This window comes from Oryctolagus cuniculus, chromosome 15 (assembly GCF_051225735.1).
Source record: "Oryctolagus cuniculus isolate XC-2025 breed Fujian yellow rabbit chromosome 15, ASM5122573v1, whole genome shotgun sequence".
Classification (NCBI taxonomy): Eukaryota; Metazoa; Chordata; class Mammalia; order Lagomorpha; family Leporidae; genus Oryctolagus; species Oryctolagus cuniculus.
This window is the reverse complement of record NC_142881.1, coordinates 42553470-42573708: the sequence shown is the minus strand read 5'-3', so window position 1 is coordinate 42573708 and position 20239 is coordinate 42553470. Positions and strand designations below refer to the sequence as shown.

The 20239-nt window shown below is 38.5% G+C and overlaps 3 protein-coding genes across 12 annotated transcripts in view; 2 read left to right on the top strand and 1 right to left on the bottom strand.

Annotated features, from left to right (window-relative positions):
• Positions 1 to 2751: 2751 nt before the first annotated feature.
• KLLN (killin, p53 regulated DNA replication inhibitor) lies at positions 2752 to 3600 on the bottom strand. The gene is given in 3 exon segments (XM_051823328.3): positions 2752 to 3358; positions 3360 to 3572; positions 3574 to 3600. Coding segments are annotated over 3 exon segments (474 nt in total). The 3' UTR covers positions 2752 to 3124.
• PTEN (phosphatase and tensin homolog) overlaps positions 3481 to 20239 on the top strand; it is a 98032-nt gene continuing 81273 nt past the window's right edge. For 2 of the 10 annotated variants that reach the window (XR_016222180.1, XM_008270132.5), the window contains exons 1-2: positions 4050 to 4188; positions 5558 to 5652. Coding sequence is in view for 7 of the 10 variants with exons in the window: in XM_008270132.5 (XP_008268354.1) it covers positions 4121 to 4188; positions 5558 to 5652 (163 nt within the window). In the remaining 3 variants the exon portion in view is untranslated. Of the gene's footprint in view, positions 3746 to 4049; positions 4189 to 4703; positions 5653 to 6956; positions 13102 to 20239 lie in introns of those variants that run through there. The other 8 variants (XM_008270133.5, XM_070057657.2, XM_070057661.2 and 5 more) reach the window with 8 other exon arrangements.
• Positions 4521 to 5613, top strand: MLDHR (mitochondrial lactate dehydrogenase regulator). The gene is given in 2 exon segments (XM_089314828.1): positions 4521 to 4686; positions 4688 to 5613. Coding segments are annotated over 2 exon segments (96 nt in total). The 5' UTR covers positions 4521 to 4647; the 3' UTR covers positions 4745 to 5613.

Genomic DNA, 20239 nt, shown 5'->3' with positions numbered 1-20239 from the left:
GATCAGTGTTATCTTCTCTCTGCTATTCTTCCATGCATTTGTGTAAAAATACATCATTTTTATTTCGTTGAATTTTAACAAAAATTTTGTGGAATATGTTGATCCTAGAGTATAAATATGCATGTAAATAAATGAGTCAACAAATAAGAAATTACAAGATTAAGGATCAATATAGAAAAGATATAGCTGCTAATCAAATTGTCAGCTTTTAGCGAGGATTCTTAGATGATAGAGATTCTAGGTAAAGTTGACCTAAGAGTACAGAGAAAACTGTTTTATTTTTGCTTTTGTTTCGATATTTAGGAGTCATTTATATATGAGAGAGATGAGCACTAACGTCCATCCTTCCATCCCTGTACATGCATTTCCACCTTCCCACCACAAGGTGAAGTCTCTTTCCCTTCTCTTGAATCTTGTGGCCAACAGAAGGAGGCAAAAATGATGCTAATACAGTTCTGGGCCTAGACCTAGACCTAGCAATTAAAAAAAAAAAAAAATCTATTTTGTGAGAGACTGCCACAGAAAATAGCTCCAGGAGAGATTTGGGACATGGAAATCATAGACAATAATGGAGTGTTCTCTTTTATGATATAGTTACTCAGTTGACCCATGGCAGTGTCCTCTGGAGAACGTCTTGGGTAAACTGAAAGAACAACAATATTTGTTCCTAGAACAAATGAAATAAAGGAAAAACCTTCGGACCCTTGGAAGAATGAGACCATTTAAATTCAGGCCAGTAATTATTATATTTTTCTATCCTGATTATTTGGAAAACACTGGCTAAACAGATAAAAATAGAGAAGATTGCTTAACAATGAAAACCATTGACTTAAATCTCTTTTTGAAAGGTCAGTGTGTGGGAGATGAGAAAGGCACTATAGCAATCACAGTGTTCACACAAAAGACATTTTAGCTACAGCATCTAGAAGAGCACAGCAACTATTTATATTGCTCACATCCAGGGCTGGGTCATTTCATGTATCAAAGAAAATAGGAATTTGGGGGGGTGTATTCTTTGGGTGGAGTAACAATACAGTTTTGGAAGCAGCTGTTAGAAACTATAATTAAAGCTGGTTTATCACGTCCACTAATTATTCTATATAATCTCCTGAAGCTTTACATCAATCTCCCTCTTTTACATTTTCTGTTTCTCCCTAGGTCCTTCTCAATCTAGACAGGCTAAGAAACAAAGTACCTGGAGGCCAGTATGTTGTAATAGCTGGACATTCAAGCAGCTATTTTCAACTGAACCTAAAAATATATTAAAAATTTTTTTCTTTGCATTACATCAGGTCAGCTATTTAGAAATTTCAGTTCTATCTCTAGGTTAAAGGGGCCCTTAAGTAAAAGGAGAAAGTGAAGAAAAACAAACACTGAAAAAAGATTCATCAGTATTTCTTTCAGGAACATAACCCTAGGAAGGGAAGGAGGCTTTTATTCAGCTTGTCCTACGGACCACCTCCTGCCGCTGTCAGGATACTGAAATAACTGCCAACATCGGTGATCCTTTCATTCACCACTAGAGAGAAGCAGAGGGACCTGATACTCAGAGAAGCAGCAAAACCCATTTTCCACTTCCCTTCAGCTGGAAGTGCTTGTAGGCTTGTCTCATATTCCAGCACTTCCTCTCCACTTCAGAATAACTCTGGGTCGTGGGAATCAAAGAGGATCCTCTCTCCTGAAGCCCGACATTACCAGCAAAGATAGAAATAAACCCTGTTTCATTTTCTTGCAAGGAAGCAGACGCTGTGAGACTAATCACCACCAGGGTAGGCTCCAGGGGAGAGGCAGAGTAGAGCAGTGCTAATAGCAGGTACTCTGGGGACAGAGACAGGCAACCTGAGAAACAAATGTGGAACACTTAACCAGCCGCAATCTACCTCCCCTCATTTAACTGTGTCTTCATTTCCCCTTTTCCTCCCAAGCAGCAGTTGATACCCATTGAGCACAGCTCTCCTTTTTACCATGCAATACCTAAACATCAGGGACTCCTTAGCCCAGGTTATTTGTAAAATAAAGAAATCTCTAGCTCACACTAGGTTGTGTGGACAGGGTTTCCATCTTTGGAAACCAAAGGAAGCCTTTTTCTTCTTTCCAGATTACTCTCCATTTCCTTTTCCACTTAGGATCCCTGCCTCCCTGGAGCTGACCAGAAGCATGCACAAAACCAGTCTCCAATAAATACCAGCACCGAGGCTTCAGCGGGTTGCTAACTCCTGCAGTGCTATCTTAAAAGGATGTTGTATATAAATGCAGTTTTATGTAGCCTCAGAGGTCCCTAAATATCCCCGGTTTAATTAGCAGTCCTGGAGTTAGGTAATGGCCTGTGGCTCTCTGAGCTGGGCCTCCTGAGGTTTCTAGTCTTCAGGGGCTGCCTGTAATGATGATGTGCACATTTACAATCTTCCTCACAAGAAAACTCGGCTTTAGACCTTTCTAGGTATCTACTCACCATTTATCACAACACATGTGCCAACTGATTCCCATTTTCTCAGATGTCAAAAAAAAAAAAAAAAAAAAAAAAAGAAAAAAAGAGAAAAAGAAAAAAACAACCTAGGGCTTCAGCCTGGTCTAAGTCAGATACTTCTGAACTCAAATTTTCCCCTGGAATTCTACTTTCCTGGAGCGGGGCGCCGGGTGGGGTGGGAGGAGAGTGGGGGGAAATGAAAGAGAGAAAAAAAAATTCGTAGGTTGGTGTTGGTTGACGCCCCTTCTCATTTTGAAGCTGACTGATGTGCGTATTTTGGGGAGGGGGTTGAGGAGGCGCTCTAGGTCTAAGCATTTGTGAACCAGCTCACTCACTGGATAGGTCAACCACGGGGCTGCAGAAAGACTTGACAGGTTTGTTCTGGGCATACGGCCAAGGACTAGACCAGATAAGGCACTTGGCTGAGTCTACAGTAGGTGGGGCGTGCTCACCAGTGCAGGGGTAGCGACTCAAAAGTTTGTTGCAACACCTGCAATCCAAGCAGCAGGCGCAGCGGGAACGAGCCTTTGGCCCCGACAGCACGGAACCAGAGGGTTCACCCCAACCAACGAGGGAGATGCGCCAGATCCCTCGGGCCCGGCCCCTTTTCCCACGGTTGAGAACAAGCAGTGCTTGTCAATCCACAGCAGAGAGAGCTCACTCCGTGGGTAGCAGAAGGGTGGGAGCAGCGGTGCACGGGAGCGGGGGCACGTGCTTGGATGGGGGTGCCTGCCCAGCAGCTAGCCCAGACAGCGATCCTGTGGAGGCTCCACTGGCCATCCCCAACCCCGTCCCTCTGCAGCCTGGGAGGGTGTGGGGGTGCTGCCCGCGCCAGGCGGGAGCACCCCGAGCGTAGCTGGCGAAGCACTTGCCTCCGGAGCTACGCTTGGAGGAGTGGGAATTTGGAAAGTTCCCCAACTCGGAGCACACGTGACCCCTTCCTGAAAGTAGTTCCGACGGTGGCTCGGGTATCCTTCCACCCCCTTTTGAACCCTCCTAGGGCTCCTCGCCCCGCCCACTCGCGGGGCTGCCGCTTCCTACCGTCCTGAACGCCGCGCCCGGGCCGGCAACCTGGGCCTCCAGCGTGCACCGGCCGGCCCGGCGAGCGCGGAAGCTGGCCGCGGGCGATTCATCGTGCCAGGTTTTCTCAGCGGCCCGGAGAGTGGGCGGGGCGAGGCAGCCTCTGAGGACCGAGCTCGAGTTCGACGCCGCGAACGGACCCGGAGCCTGAGGGGACAGATGCTCAGCTCTCCGGGGGCCGCGGAGGGAGCTGTGGGGGTGCGTCCCGCTCACGGGGATCCTCTTTAAGGCGGCCTAGGCAGGAGGCCCTCGGGCCCTGGGAATTCGGGGCGGGGGGCGACGTGTGCACTCTAGCGCGCCCGGCTGAGAGCTTTCGCTTTTCGGGCAAATGAACCGAGTAGCTGGGGCAGCGAGAGGTGGGGCGGTGACTGGAGCCGGATGAGGCGAGACGCGCCGCCGGAGACACAATAGGGGGTCGTTCTTTGTGCTGAGGCTGACACCTTGAGGACCCGGGGGCGGCGGCGGCGGCGGCGGCGGCGCGGGCGCTCTAGGCAGAGGCTGCGACAGTGACATCCCTGCGAACCGCCGCGATCGTCCACAGCGGGACAAACGGAGTGCGTGCGTTCGCACACCATGGCGGGGGAGGGGTGTCCTCGCGGCATTTCCCTAGATACTGACCCGCGCGGTCCACCTGTGCACAGGTAACCTCACACTGCAGTCGGCGACACCGCTCAACGCACCAGTCTCAGTTTTCATCATCCACCTTCCTCCGCCCCCACGCCGCCCCGCCGCAGTCTGCCCTGGCTCCGGCCGGGTGTCCGGGCAGAGGCCGAGGCTGAGCTCGTTCCCCCGCCCCGAGCTGCTGCAGGAGCAGCCGCGGCAAGTGCAGCTACGGGCGGGCGCCTCGGAACAAGCCCGAGCGAGCCCCAGGCAGTCACACTGGGCATGCTCAATAGCACCAGCAGGTTGGGGGCCCTGCGCTCGCACCTGGAGCTGCCGCCCCCGCCCCCCACCCCACCCCGGCGCGGCCCAGCCCTCCCCTCCCCCGGCGCGGTCCCGTCCGCCTCCAGCTCGCCCCCCGCCTCCCCTCGGGCTCCCGAGGCGGCCCGGCTCCCGGCGCGGCGGCGGCGGCGGAGGGGGCGGGCAGGCCGGCGACGGTGATGTGGCGGGACTCTTTGTGCACTGCGGCAGGATACGCGCCCGGGCGCTGGGACGCGGCTGCGCTCAGTTCTCTCCTCTCGGAAGCTGCAGCCATGATGGAAGTTTGAGAGTTGAGCCGCTGTGAGGCTAGGCCCGGCTCAGGCGAGGGAGATGAGAGACGGCGGCGGCCGCGGCCCAGAGCCCCTCTCAGCGCCTGTGAGCAGCCGCGGGGGCAGCGCCCTCCGGGAGCCGGCCGGCCTGCGGCGGCGGCAGCGGCGGCGTTTCTCGCCTCCTCTTCGTCTTCTCTTCTAACCGTGCAGCCTCTTCCTCGGCTTTTCTTGCGAGGGAAGGTGGAAGCCGTGGGCTCAGGCGGGAGCCGGCTGAGGCGCGGCGGCGGCGGCGGCGGCGGCGGCACCTCCCGCTCCTGGAGCGGGGGGGAGAAGCGGCGGCGGCGGCGGCGGCCGCGGCGGCTGCAGCTCCCGGGAGGGGTTCGGAGCCGCCTGTCACCATTTCCAGGGCTGGGAACGCCGGAGAGTTGGTCTCTCCCCTTCTACTGCCTCCAACACGGCGGCGGCGGCGGCGGCACATCCAGGGACCCGGGCCGGTTTTAAACCTTCCCTCCGCCGCCGCCGCACTCTCCCTGGCCCGGGCTCCGGAGGCCGCCGGAGGAGGCAGCCGTTCCGAGGATTATTCGTCTTCTCCCCATTCCGCTGCCGCCGCTGCCAGGCCTCTGGCTGCTGAGGAGAAGCAGGCCCAGTCGCTGCAACCATCCAGCAGCCGCCGCAGCAGCCATTACCCGGCTGCGGTCCAGAGCCAAGCGGCAGCAGAGCGAGGGGCATCAGCTACCGCCAAGTCCAGAGCCATTTCCATTCTACAGAAGAAGCCCCGCCACCAGCAGCTTCTGCCATCTCTCTCCTCCTTTTTCTTCAGCCACAGGCTCCCAGACATGACAGCCATCATCAAAGAGATCGTTAGCAGAAACAAAAGGAGATATCAAGAGGATGGATTCGACTTAGACTTGACCTGTATCCATTTCTGCAGCGGCAGCTCTCTGCCTTTCTGTCACTCGCATAACGTGGGAGTAGACGAGTGCGAAAATGTTCCGTAGTTTGGGGTAGCTGTAGCGTTGAGCCCTGGTCAGATTTCCAGAGCATGGATTTTTGTGTCTCTTTTCGGGTGTATTCCGCCCAGGGTGTGTTCAGCTAGACGGAACTCGTGCCTGGTTGCAAGTGTCAAGGCACTGATTGGTTTCGTAGTGCATGTATGTGGTCTCTTCCTAAGGGCCATTGTCCGTTAATGCCGAATACTGTACACTGTTGATGGATTAGTGGGCTCGATAATCCGGTCTTGTAGGTGAACGAAAAAGTAGACGCTTGGAGATTGAGCATATTTCGATTCAATCTTGTTAGGCCCTAGATCAAGGGTATAGATCAGATTAAAATGAAAATTAGTGTTCCGCGTCCGCATATTGCATCAGAATCGCGCAGTGATTTGTTTTTAGTTTCTAGGGTTGCATTGGTAGATTCTTTTAAAAATGTGAATTGTGGACTGATTGGTGTAAGTTTAGAAGCAAAACCATTTTCAGTATATGTGGTGTGTGTGGGGAGGGCAAAAGTAGGTTTGTATGTGTAAATGAAGTTAATTACAGCTTGCAACTGCACTTAGAAGTTTTGTAGTTTGAAATCAGTAGTGCCACAGTGCACCTTATAAGGTTCGATTCACTAAATCTTTGTTCAGTTAGCCGTTTTCTCTCCTAGTGGGTGATGTAGAATCCGGAGTAAAATTTGCATTTCCAGTAGCGTTTTATGTTGAATGCTCTTTTCATGATGGAATGGAGACTGAGTAGTTCTTGATCCCAGATGATAATGTGCAGGTTCAAGGGTAATGTGTGTAGCAAGTAGTAGTTGCAGAGATTAAACCTCAGTTCTCACTTGAAATGTAAGTATTACTGTGATGCCAGAATTAGTACTCACCTTCTTCAGGTTTCAGGTCCTCTGACACCTTTTGGGTATCCGTTAATTCTACTCTGATTTACGTGCAATGTCAGATATAATCTACCAGCTAATATCCAGAAATGGTACCAAGAGCGATTACTGCAGCTCCAGATTGTAGGTGTGTTAGCTTCTTTTTTCATACGGTGGATTGAATGTACTGAGTCAGCTTGTTGAATAAGACAGAAACCCAAGAATTTCAACGATGTGTAGTTTTGGTTGTTTAAAAGTTAGGCCTTTGTACTTCAAAAGTTAGTGGTTATAGAAAAGCATTAGTATTTTTTGCAGTTTCAAGTGCAACACCTTGGTTTTGATCAAGGATGGGAATAGAGCCCTCCTTTTTTTTTTTTTTTTTTTTTTTTTTTTGCAGAATGGAAAGTATTGACAGGAATTGAGAGTTATTGGTAGACCAGGAGTGTCTAAGATGTGTGAAAACAATTCAGTTACTGGTCTGAGGTGAGTGAAGCATTTAAGCTCTGTCAAGGCCTCTGTTAAAGACCAAAAATTTGGTGATGTAAATTTTAGCAGCGGACAATGTTTAATGTAATTGCATAAGTTTTTATAGGGTATTCTTGATAAAAATCATTCCTTAGGAAATAGCAGTATATGTTTTGTTTAAAAGTAGAGCTACACTAAAGTGTCCACATGCTCTGCTAAAAATTGTGGGGAAGATTTTTTTTAAGAAAATGTTTTGTATTGAAAGATTTCATTCCTTGGGATTGTATCACCTGCACATAATTCTGCCAAAATTTTTGTTTCAAGTGAAGATAAGACTTAACTGTAGAAGTAGCGTCACAAAACTTAGTTTTCTATTAAGTTAGAGACAAAATTTTAAAAGAGTGGAAATTTTGGAGTCTGAATTAATTGAAAAAACATCACCAAGGCTGAACTTGATCCTCTTGCCTGGAAGATAATTATGGAATTTTTTTTCTTTTTTTTTTCATAAGCAGCTTATTATTAATGTGAATTAATGACTATCTTCTAGATGTATAAGGATCAAACTAATATTTTTTAAAAACCTCCAGTCAAAAAAATTACTAGAGTGCTCTCTGGTAGACAGATTTCTTTCAGCATTCAAAGTATGTTTATGCTGTTTTACTTTTCTTATTTGATTTAAAATTGTAACAGTTGCAAAACCTTAAAATTACTTTCCCAGGTTCTTTTATGTGATCCATGAAGTGATCGGTAGTTTCTCCTTTAATTTCAGAGTACCAGGACCTCTACACATGATGTTTATTTAACTTAGAAGTTTCTCTAAAACTATGCTTTTAGAGAATGCATAAAAAGCAGTATCAAAAATTACATCAAATGACTAATAAAACTTAATTTCCAGAGTTGTGGTTTTATTGAGCCAAATGTTAATGACGAAAAAAAGTCAGTAGGGAACGTCAGTCAAGTCCTCGCTTTTTTGTTTGTTGCATTTCCTATAATTCTGATATACCACATCACTTTGGTTCTCTTGCTTTCGCTTTAGTGTTTTCTGTTTTGTGTATGTGTTTGTGTGGAGTGTGGAATTAAATGGTCATTGAAACATTCGTAGCAGGTTGAACTATCTGTTTCATCAGCTATCCTGTTAAAAGTTAAGTTAAATTCCTTTATGAAGGTAGTGATTAGAGTATTTTTATCTGATAAAGGTTAATGCTCAAGAGATTTCTTAGAGGAAGATTGAAGAAGATAGGACAATTTTAAGGTATTTTTGCAAAATTGAATTCTAAAAACTTGGGTTTTATTCTTAATAGTGTTAGCCTGGAAAGCAGTGGTAAATGTGAGGCTGTAAAAATTTGGTGTCATCTGGAAACTTTAGATTTCTGTTGTATTTTTATAGTTTAATAGATTTGCATCTTTCCAGATACTAATCTTCATAGGCAATATTTTTAACTTGTACAGAGTATAATGACTATTGAAGTTAGTGATAATATCTACTAAGGTAAGTGATTATTGAAGTTAAAAATGAGGTTTTAAGATTATATTCTCAGTCTTTATTTTGTGTTGTTTTATATCTGCTAAACTGTATTTCTTTCCAGAAAAATGTGACTGTACCACCTAATTGCTGTATAATTTGTCAACTTCATTTTCTATAAAGCTTACTCAAGAGTAAAGCACATCTGAAAGGAGTAGTTTATAGTGTATGTGACTCTTAGTATAAAAGAGGAATTACTTAGCTATTCATTGTAAAAGTTTGTACAACAGTATAGTAATCAGTGTAGATTTATGTATGTTGCTTATATTATATGATTTGAGAAAATATGTTGAGTTATAACCACTTTAATTTTTAGACTTAGTTTTATACTAGTAGGAAAAGATGCATTTGTATGTATTACCTTTAAAATTTTTATTTTAATAAAATGAGGAAAGGTGGTGATATTAAATTTATATGGAGCAGTTTATCTGCCTTTTCATAATAACGACATATGTAATCTTCTTAAGTGTTAAGGAGTTACTTTTAGGAAGTTAAAAAGTCTTTGATTCTTATTTTCAAATCTTTTCATTTTAAAATTTACCCCCTTTTGCTATTTGTTCATTGGTTGGTAATACTTTTTAAGAATTTTAATGCCACTTCGGAAGTAATCACATCATTTCAGTGACTTTTAATGGAGATGAATTCATTATGGGAAAATCAGTTCAGAGTTTCAGTATTAATTCACTTTCAGTAAACTTTCTATTAAAATATTAGTCTTTTTAATCCCAATCTTTTTATAAGACAAAAGTGGAGTTCATGTTTTTACACTAATGTATGTCAGTTAAGTTAGTGGAGGGAGATTTAGCAGTGTGAATGCACATGACAGTTTTAGACTTTCTTGAGATGTTAAGCCTCTGCCATACTACAAGGATTTAGCTTCTGGAAGATAATATATTGTTAACATAGCTTAAGAAATTTATTTGATATCTTTTTTTCTGTAGATGCCATTGGTTTAAAAAGCAGTTCTACTGTTTTGCTACATAGAACTCATTACTCCTTACTTTACTTGTTTTCTTCCCGTTTCTGTTTTTGTCCCTCTTTTTGTTTTTAGGTAAGTTTGATCTTCTAAGTCACCATTGGATAATTCATTTTGTGGCTCTAACCCATTAAGAAAAGATGGTTGGGTTTTCTTCTGAAGATACTGACTTAGGATATTTATATCAACTTAGGAGATTTAGGTCAAAAGTATTTCTGTAACTATTTGGTTTTTACAATTGTTTTTTCTTTGATAGTTTTCAAATTAATGCACTTGCCACCAGAAATACCAATAATGTTGAGGTTAGACTAAATAAGTTGGTTAAAAATTTGCTGATATCCGTAATTCTTTTTTATAGGCCATATTTCTGCCATATTTATTCTTTGCTCCATGATTAAAAGTATTTTGGTCTGTGAATAATGGTTCTCTTTGTAAGTATTGAATATATGCCTTCACTAATATAAAAAAAACTTTCATTTGTCAGGAAAGGTGCATTACCATATTGGTTTTAAGTATTTAAATACCTTTCCTCTAATTTTTTGAATCTTCTTCATTGGTGGCAAAAGAAGCAGTTTCGTTCTTTTAAAACAGTTTGCACTGGAATAAAAAAGACTATTGGTAAATATTAATATACTAAGAGTAAACATAATTTAGAGGTAAATTACGTTTGGATGATGTTTTAATTTAGTTCATTTCAGTTAAGACAGACTTCACTTTCAGCAGTTGACATTAGGATATTGGTAGACATATCTTTGAGGTATTAGGTTTACACTTACTAGCAGTATTGAGAATAATGAGAGTTAGATGTTGTGACTACTTGTCAGCAAGAGAATACTTCTGAGCTATACATATTATGTGGAAAAGAAAGTTGTTTATTGTATTTTAAGTAATTATACAGTTATTGCCCATAGCGAAGACTTCAAATATGAGCAGGAATCTAATTTAGAAGTGTTTGAATTCTGTGGTATATGTAAATAAATGCAAAGTTAGCAAACCCTGTGTCTTAATACTCTAGATAATTAGTTTTCTCTTCTTTAAATAAGAGATTAATATGGAGGATACTGTTTTATGATTTTTTAAATATGGTTAAATGTATTTTAGGCTAAAGAATTGAGTCTCACTTCTAACTACACTTTAAATGTATACATTGTTTCATTTTAGATTTTAGGCAGGCAGTGTGGGCTCTGGAGGCAAATTACCAATGTTGTAATCCTGGCTCTGCCACTTAGTAGCTAGATGACTTTTGAGTAAGTCACTTAACCTTTCTCAATATATTTTATCTATAAAATGGAGATGATTATTGGTACCTACACATAAAGCTTATCTTGAAGAATAAATGACATAATGTAAGTAATTCACTTAGCATAGTACCTGCCACATTGTAAATAATTAAATGGCAGCTCTTGCTCTTAAAAATTATTATTTCAAATTAGCCTGTGTAGAGAAATTATTTGTATTTTTGTTTGTAGGATGAGAAGAAGTAATTGCACCTGAAGTTATGAATCGCTCTACATCTGTCCAAGATAAAAGTGAGATGCCTGAGCTTTTCTGTCTCCCACCCCCAATAACATGAAAACAGTGCTTTGCCAGGCTTATTTTGTCCGTGTTGTAAAATTTATTCAGCATTTTGGCATAATTTATGAAAGGTATTGCAGACTTGAGTTGAAACTTTTTTTTCTTTTAATTACTGTAAAAGAATTAGCATATATCTTTCTCAGTTTTAGATGTTAGTTGTTAAACAGGTTCAAGATTTGAGTGCTTTTAGATTATAGGAGCATTCCTAAAAATAAATAAAAATAGAGATATTCCTTTAGGAGCTCTGGCTATTAACATGTCTGTGATGTTGCTGTATTGTCACAGTGTAAAGCTGTGCTCATTTAAAGTGTTGACCAAAGAAAAATAAATCATAATAACCAAAAAAATTTGCTTTAAAATATTAAAGTAAGTTAAAAACTTCCTATTATAGTGTAAAAAAGTAGGATTTTGAAAGTAAAAATGAATTATATTAAATATTCTCTAGTGTTCAGTGTGGTCAGTTTAAACATTTTTATTGACTGTAATCTCTATCTCAAATGAGATAAAAATATGTATGATACATCTAAGAGTTATGTAAACTTTTAAATCAATAGTATAATTTTTAGCAGTTCCCTTTAAGTTCAACGTTGTGGGAGAGTTGTGCAGTTCTGAATGCTAAGTCACATTTGTTACAGTAAGGTTTACATTTAATAAAATCTGTAATACATTAATATGGGAGTTTAAATTTAGTGTTAAACCTGCTATTCTGTCCTATTTTCACATTTGGTCCAGATTTGCAATATAATTTAGGCCCTAGAAATGGGAAGAAGGCACTGAAGGACTTTTTTCTTCATAAACTGTGTTGTCAAGGATGGGGAAAGATAGAATGAGCTTATGATCTGCCCAGTAAAGCCTATTACACATGCAGAAGGATCATTTTTCCCCCCTTTGCCTGCATAAGTATTGGCTTCTCAGCTGTAAGGCACTGTCCTCGATGGTGAAGCCCTTGATTTTCAGTGAGTTTTTTTGCTTGTTTGTTTTGTATTTCAGAATGAATGGCAGTCTCTAATTATATATGTAACTGTTTGATTATATGACTCTTACGTATTTTGTTGTATGTTTTGTAAACTAGCTGTATTTTGCTCTCAGTCTAGGTTGTAGAATTGTGCATTTTGATATCTGAGAATAGCTGTGTTTTCCAAATCAATCTGTATCTGTCTCTTTTGCATGCATCTATTTTTTGCTTTGTATGATTACCTAAATCTTACCTTATTGTGGTAGTATTAAAGCCCTTCAGAATAGCTTCAACTGCTATATCCTTTAAGTTTTGTAGATGTACAGGCTGAAGTACAATAAAGCCCTTTCTTTTCAGTAGTGATTGCAAAGATTATACTTTGCTAATGCTATATGTTTAACATTTTCAATCTTCTGAAGAGGATCTATTTATTTAAGGTATTGTGAATTGTACTGTGTTTTGAATCAGATTTTTTAAAATGAGAAGTAATCTTTAGCTGATTAATATAATTTATATATTGAAAGTTGCAAGCCACTTTTTTGCTGTGAGATAAATGCAAGATTTATTTTCCATGTAAAATTTTCTCACTCTTGAATTACATATCTTTTTGAGTTACTCTGAACTGATTGAAGATGAAGTAGAATTGAGAACCTCTTCAAATATGAAATTTGGGGGATACTTTGTTCTTTTTCTTCAGTGTGTAAGTTATAAATTACTCTGCTTCTGAGATAAAAGTGAGATGCCTGAGCTTTTCTGTCTCCCACCCCCAATAACATGAAAACAGTGCTTTGCCAGGCTTATTTTGTCCGTGTTGTAAAATTTATTCAGCATTTTGGCATAATTTATGAAAGGTATTGCAGGTTTGAGTTCAAAACTTTTTTTTTCTTTGTAATTACTTTAAGAGTTAGCATATATCTTATTTGTTTACTGTTTTTTGATTAACCAAATCCTTTCTTAATCATTAGCTGATTTGATTTTGCAAAGAACAATGGAAGCAACCTAAGGCATGCATTGCAGGTATTACTTTCCTCACTATTTTGCAGTTTAAGAATTACAGTTCCTACAGAATCATCAGTAACCTGTTAAAGATTAGTAGAAGATTGAGTCCAGTTAAGGGTGCAGGGTTTTTTGGGCACCTAGTGCATTATTTTTTCGCAGTTACATCAATGGTTCTCAAACTTCCGTGTGTGCCAGAATATACTGGAGGACTTGCTCTATTCCCAGAGTTTCGAATTTAATAGGTCTGAGTTGGGGTCTGAGAATTTGTATTTCTGACAAGTTCACAGATGATGCTGGTGCTCTGGAGATCGCACTTTGAGAAAAATCTGCATTGCATTTTCTGCCATCAAGCAAACCCTAAATATGTTATACTCTTTTAGATTAATGCATTAGCTCATTTCATAGCTGAAAACTCTCAGTAGCTCAACTTAGAAAACATCCTGATTTTAAGATGAGGCAGCAAGTTTAGAAAAGCAGCATGGTGGAAAGAAAGGAACAGATATGAAGTCACCAAGACTTAAAATCTAGCTTAAATTTCTGCTCAGCCACTCCTCAGTTCTGTTTTAAAAGACACACTACTTAACCTTAGTGAATCCCAGCTTCACATCTCTAATGTGGGGTAAAACTCCTTAACTCACAGGAGGTTTTTAGAAAAGGTTTGTATTTGCAAGTATAGATTAGGTATCTTCAGAGTATGGGTTGCCAGGTTTGGACGATCCCCTCTCTTGTCTTCTGGGACTTTTGGCAATGTCTTGAGGCATTTTGGTGGTCATAACGAGGGTGACAGGGCATGCTCTTGGCATCTGGTTAGTTGAGTCTGGGATGCTGGGAAACATGCTGCAATGCATGGAACTCCTCCCTCCCACTCCCAACAAAGAATTATCTGGTCCCAAATACTCTATACAGTGTCTGATACATAACAAGTACTGTTTTTGATCAGAGTAATTTTGCCCTTAGGTTGTGATATTTAAGAAGGTCAAATTGCTGATAATTGATGGAGCTAGGCCTAATGTCTAGGTTTTCTGACTGCTGCTTGGCCAGTGTTCTTTATAATAAGAACTTTGTCCAGAAAAGGTATCCCTGGTAACAGAAAAGGTTTATTTGAAAAGGGCTCATGTGTTCTTTGGCTGATTGTTAAAGTGTTGCTTTGAACCTCTGCTAGAAAAGGTTGGAAATGTTTTCAATAAACATTTGTAAGCATAATGTACTGTATGTGATATTCCAGAGAATGTTATGCAGAACTGCTAACAGAATGATATGCTTTATTAAAGAGAAAGCAATTAAAGATTTATGTCAGTAGTTTTTCTTAAAGTAGTATTTTTTCCTGTAATTATGTAAAGGAGTTGGGAGTTACTTGGCTCCAGATATACTTGGATGCTGTTTAGTGCATTCTTTAATCTTACACTTTTTTATTCTACAGCTACTTTTGTTATAGTCAGATTTGGTGAAGTTAAATGTACTGATGTAAAATGGCAAATTTCTGACAAGTTATAAAAACTTACTAAATCTTCTCAGATAAAAAGTAGGACTAAAGTTCCCTGATGCCTGTGTTACATTCTTTTCTAGGCCTTAAATTTGCTGTCAGCCTAGTGAATTAAAGTATTTATCTAAAGTGAAAACTTGTATTAATGTGAAATTTTTAGGGAACAGTTGGAATGCAGTTTTAGGTTAGTTTAGAGATGGGAGGCTGCCAAGGGAATAGCTTTAGTGCATTCTAAATTTTTTGTTTTGTTTTGTTTTTAGGGCAGACAAGCATAATTATGAAAGTGTTCTAGGAATAGATTGCTTGCTATCATTTTTTTCTTTTTGCTTGATTTTACAGTTTATTTTGCCTCTCATTTTACACATGGAGAATGAAATGTCAAAGCCTTATTTTTAAAATTCTTATGAAAATTAGGTTTTGACTGAGTATTGTGATTCTTTTTGAAATTGCAAGAGATATTCAGATATATTGATAAATATTTTAAAACTGGGATGGCTTTTCATATGGTAGCTTCAGATTTATTAAGAAAAGCAAATTGTACCCATTGCTCAAATTTTATTGAAAAAGGCTTATGGTATTTACCTTAGTATATGAATAAAGAACTCTATTTGCTTACTGGACTTAAGAAACATGACTAAGAATTTAAAAAAATCATCCAGTGGCCTACTTAGCTAAAACTTCTTGTGTTCCTGTTAGCTTCCAGTTTTGTTTATATTCATGTATTTTATAATCTTGTTCCTGGTGAACTGAATTGGTGTGTGTTTTTTTTGTTTGTTTGTTTTGTTTGTTTGTTTGTTTTTTTTTTTTTTGGTAAAGCATACTTTTCATATTGCTTCATTAATTGCCTTATTTATTTTAAATGGAGAAATCATCAGAAAAATGTATTATTTTCATGTTATGAATTAAGCTTGTTTGCATTTTGGCTTTTTTTCTCTTTATTTTTTATTTTTTTCTTTAGAGTGGATTTAAGAGGACAAGTTATTAGGGATAATTTTATTGATATTGATTTACAAAAATTATAATCAGTTACACAAAAAGAGCTAAAATATTGGAGCTTTGTTTTGTATATTAACTTATAGGAAATCTGCATATTTAAAATTACTCAAAGCATATTTCACTTAAGTAAGACAAAATTAGACTTGTTGAAATATTTTTGATCTAAAATAATAGATGCTTTGAACTCTTAATTTCTTTTCCTGTTGTAGGAATGTTAGGCTGCATTGTAATCAAAGTGGATATAGAAATAATTTGGAAAAACTCATCACATCATTTTTATACTACAGTGATGATAATTCTATTGCTTTCCTTTGTTAATCAGAAAGGGATATTGGCTTTGTAATGATGCTACTGCTCCCTGAAGCATAATTTGAATGATATGGTTTATATTTGCCTAGTTGCCTAGGTAATTGATGTGATATTAATTGATCAAGATTTGCTGTGCATTCACATTTAAAATCAATGCTAGCTTTGTGGTCAGAAAATTGCATTTGTTAGTCATTTGTCAGAATTTTATTTCTTATTTTTCTTAACATTTTTAATTATTTTACTAAAGCAGAAATAATCTTAGCATTATTGGCAATATAATTCTTTATCAGTGAAGTATATTTTTATTAGTTAAGATAGTTAAAAAATTAAAATATTGGGGTAGAAACATATTCTTATCTTTTTAAAAACCTGATTGCTTTTTAAGGGTAACATTTTTCCTAATGAGATAAAATTGTTTCGACTTTTAAGGAAATTTGATATAGGTTTGGTAGGTAACTCCTTGGATGTTAATGAAAACATAGTGATAACAAAAATGTTTTGGGTGTGAGTGTATGCAAGTATGTTGTTTTTATAACCTTAAGAAGCAATCTAGCATTTGAATAGCTTCCATGGATTAGTTAGTAGGAAGCTTATGTAAAATAAATTAGTATACTGAAAGCTTGGTACAGTTTCTTCTATCTAGGTCGTGGTCAAGACTCTGCAATACCATAAAATTTGCTAAGGTGCTAGCTATTAAGGCTATTTGGATTCTTTTTATACTGAAAAGGTCACACAGATTGTGATTATTGTGTACTGTCCAAGAACTAAGGCCTGCCATCTGTTATTCAGATGTAGGAAAAAGTTAAGATAATTTAGTGATATAAGTGATTTTGACACCTTGGTTTTTGGTATCATCTAATTATGACTTTTTAAGACTGATACCAGATTTTAAGCTTTTACAAAACGAGGCTTAATGGTTTATGCTAGTGTTTATCTGCTGAAATAAAAAGATACTGGTTCAGAACTAAAGGTGATGTAGTAGAAGACTGACTTGTCATTGGAAACATCATGTTTTAACTTGAGATATTAAATTACACAAGATTTTGATATTTTTAAAGTATAGTATTCCTGGCAAGCTTACTTACATAGGAATTCATTTTTGAAACAGGGAATTAGTTTTGTAAGAATTCCTTAAACATTTACTTAAATTTTTCAAGTTCTCTGCCTTCTTCTCCTACAACTTAATTCTTGTCTGTCTGCAAACAAGCTTTCCTGTTTAAAATTTTGTGCTGCATTTTGAACCACTATATAAATTGTTTCTGTAACTTTCTTTTCACCTTCAAGAAAATGATCTTACCAAGATGTATAGAACTCTTTAAAAAAGCATATTTGGTTTAATAGAAACTGGAATGTGATTAATTTTAATCTATTTTGTATTATTTATTATGTTGACCTTGTTTTTATTTTCTTGAGATGTTTCTCCTCATATGAAATAGTTAATATGATCAAAATCTTTTTTAGATATGCTTTTGAATTTGTGTGTCTGGAGCCTATATTTTTCGTAAAAGAAGCATCTTGTCAATTTTTAAGCTAATGCCTGTAAATTACAAATTTCAAGCTAATGCCTGTGAAAAAAGTAGATTATTTCAATAGCATCAGTTTATAGACTTTGTTCAGTACTGAATTGTGTGTCATGAAAAGAATGATATCCTTTTGGACTATTTTTGAATGGACAGATATGTATGCACAGGTTATCTCATACTTAAGTGAGGCATACAAATAGATGAGATTTTTATCCAAATATTAGAATATTAAAAGCCATTACTTATTTTGTTTACTTAATAATATTTAAAAGGTATGAGATAGTTCTTGTTTTATTTTGATTCTTGTCTCATCTAACTATTGGTCTTTCTGTGTTTGTTTACTAAACTTTATATTTTTTAAAAGCTCATTTACTAAATTTTTGGTATATTCTTTGAGTATAGAGATCATACAATAAATCATGATCAGTAATTTTGTTTTTTTCCCCATTTGCAATAATTGAACTCAAATTAGTATGGTATCCTCTCACATTTATAGATAGCTTACTAAAATTAAGGTTATAATGTATGCAAATCAAGCAGTGTAGACTTACATATACCAGTATACTTTAAAATTGCATATTAAATTTTAAAATACATATTTTGCCTAGTAGTTTAGCATGTGTAATTTCTTTTTTTTTTTTTAACTAATTTAATGAATATAAATTTCCAAAGTACAGCTTATGGATTACAATGGCTTCCCCTCCCACAACTTCCCTCCCACCCACAACCCTCCCCTTTCCCGCTCCCTCTCCCCTTCCATTCTAGCATGTGTAATTTCAGACTGTTTTGGATAATTCACTACTAAAGCAGTTGGAAAATTGATATAGTGATTTAATACCTTCATTGGAAGTAGGAATCATTATCAAAATGTTAGAACAAGAGAATTATAAAATCAGTAATATGATTCTTTTTAATTTAGTAGTGAGTGACAATATACATGGCTTCATATTTTAAAAGTCGTATATATTTCTAGCTCATATTGGTTTTTCTTGCAGGCTAAAATACTGTACTTAGGCAAAGTTGTTTTTGCCAGTTGAAAAAAAAGTAAGTTGTCTTCAAATGATTTCCTGGCTTGCAGTATAGAATGGAGACTTGCTTTTGTTAAAGCCAGATATAAAATGAAGCTTCAGATTAACAGACTTTGAAAGGTAAATTGTTGGGCCGGCGCCGCAGCTCACTAGGCTAATCCTCCGCCTAGCGGCGCCAGCACACCGGGTTCTAGTCCCGGTCGGGGCGCCGGATTCTGTCCCGGTTGCCCCTCTTCCAGGCCAGCTCTCTGCTGTGGCCAGGGAGTGCAGTGGAGGATGGCCCAGGTGCTTGGGCCCTGCACCCCATGGGAGACCAGGAGAAGCACCTGGCTCCTGGCTCCTGCCATCGGATCAGCGCGGTGTGCTGGCCGCAGCGCGCCAGCCGCGGTGGCCATTGGAGGGTGAACCAATGGCAAAGGAAGACCTTTCTCTCTGTCTCTCTCTCTCACTGTCCACTCTGCCTGTCAAAAAAAATAAAAAAAAAATAAAAAATAAAAAGAAAGGTAAATTGTTGTAGAAGCAAATTTAAAAGTTTAGCAGATTGGGCTTACTAAGAAAAAGCCCACTTGCTGCAGACATACTTGTATTACAACATTGTTTTCTTAATTCCCGAATGTAGTAATCTTTGAATATTGGCTAGTTCATGATTACATCTTCAGGATAAGTGCAGATAGAAATTTTGTAGTCTGTTATATTTTTCAGAATGCAGTTAACATTGAGTGAATTGGTGCTAAATATTACTGGGTCTTTGTTCTCAAACTACTGATATATCACGCTTCTGTATTTTACCTGTTTGAACATCTTTTTTTGCTCTAAAAATTAGTAGTAGTACATCTTTTTGCATGATTATAGAGTAACCACAACCTGAGTGTTTTAAGATTATTTCTTCTAGTAAAATAAGCAGATTGATAAAACAGAAGTTAACTTTTAAATCTTAACATTGAATATAAAGATTTGAGCTTTAAAGATACTCTTTTATGAAGTTTATGATAATTCTGGGTCAACATTTTAATTTTTACAGTCTTTCATAGGCTTTTGGTTTTGATGGAGGAGATTATTAAAGTTAGCATTTGGTTTAGTTCAAGTATATGGCAAATATAGACAAATGCATCTAATGCATGTCATTAAACTGATAATCTTTTTGAATGCTGTTATCAAAGTTATGTCCATATTTTGTTTGCTTTGTCATTAGTGGTCAGTCCTAGATAATTTTTAGTGGGAACACAACTGGAGAGAGAGAGAGAAAGAGAGAAAATGTGTATATATGTATGTATTTTAACAGTAACAGAGTTCTGAAACAGGAAACCATGCTTATCATATTCATCCAGAGACCTAGGAAGAAGGTGATTGATTGGTATACTCGTTAAAACCAGTTTGTTGGGCAACTTAAATTTTTAGAGGTTCACAGATGTAGACTTGAGCAGTTGTAGATATATAATTTCATAATTAACAGCTACCATGAAGTGGAAAATGATTGAATCAGCTAATCAGTTATCATACTTTGTTAGTATGTAAATTATACTTTGGTTTTTGACATATTACTAACATTATCAGTGACTTAAAATGCTTTCCTGAGGTTTAATTTGCTTATGTTTAATTGATCTTTAGAGTATTTTGATTCTTTAACAATTAAAATTTTTATCAGAGGGTAATCTTAGTTTATATTTCTTGAATCAGTTAAAAATTCTTGAATTTAACGAGTTCTGTTGGCAGAAATGTTATATTTGAATACCACTGGAAATTATCTTCCCATTTATTAATATTTATATATACATTGTTAATGTTGTAATCAGTGGTTTCATACTGTTTTGTGGTCT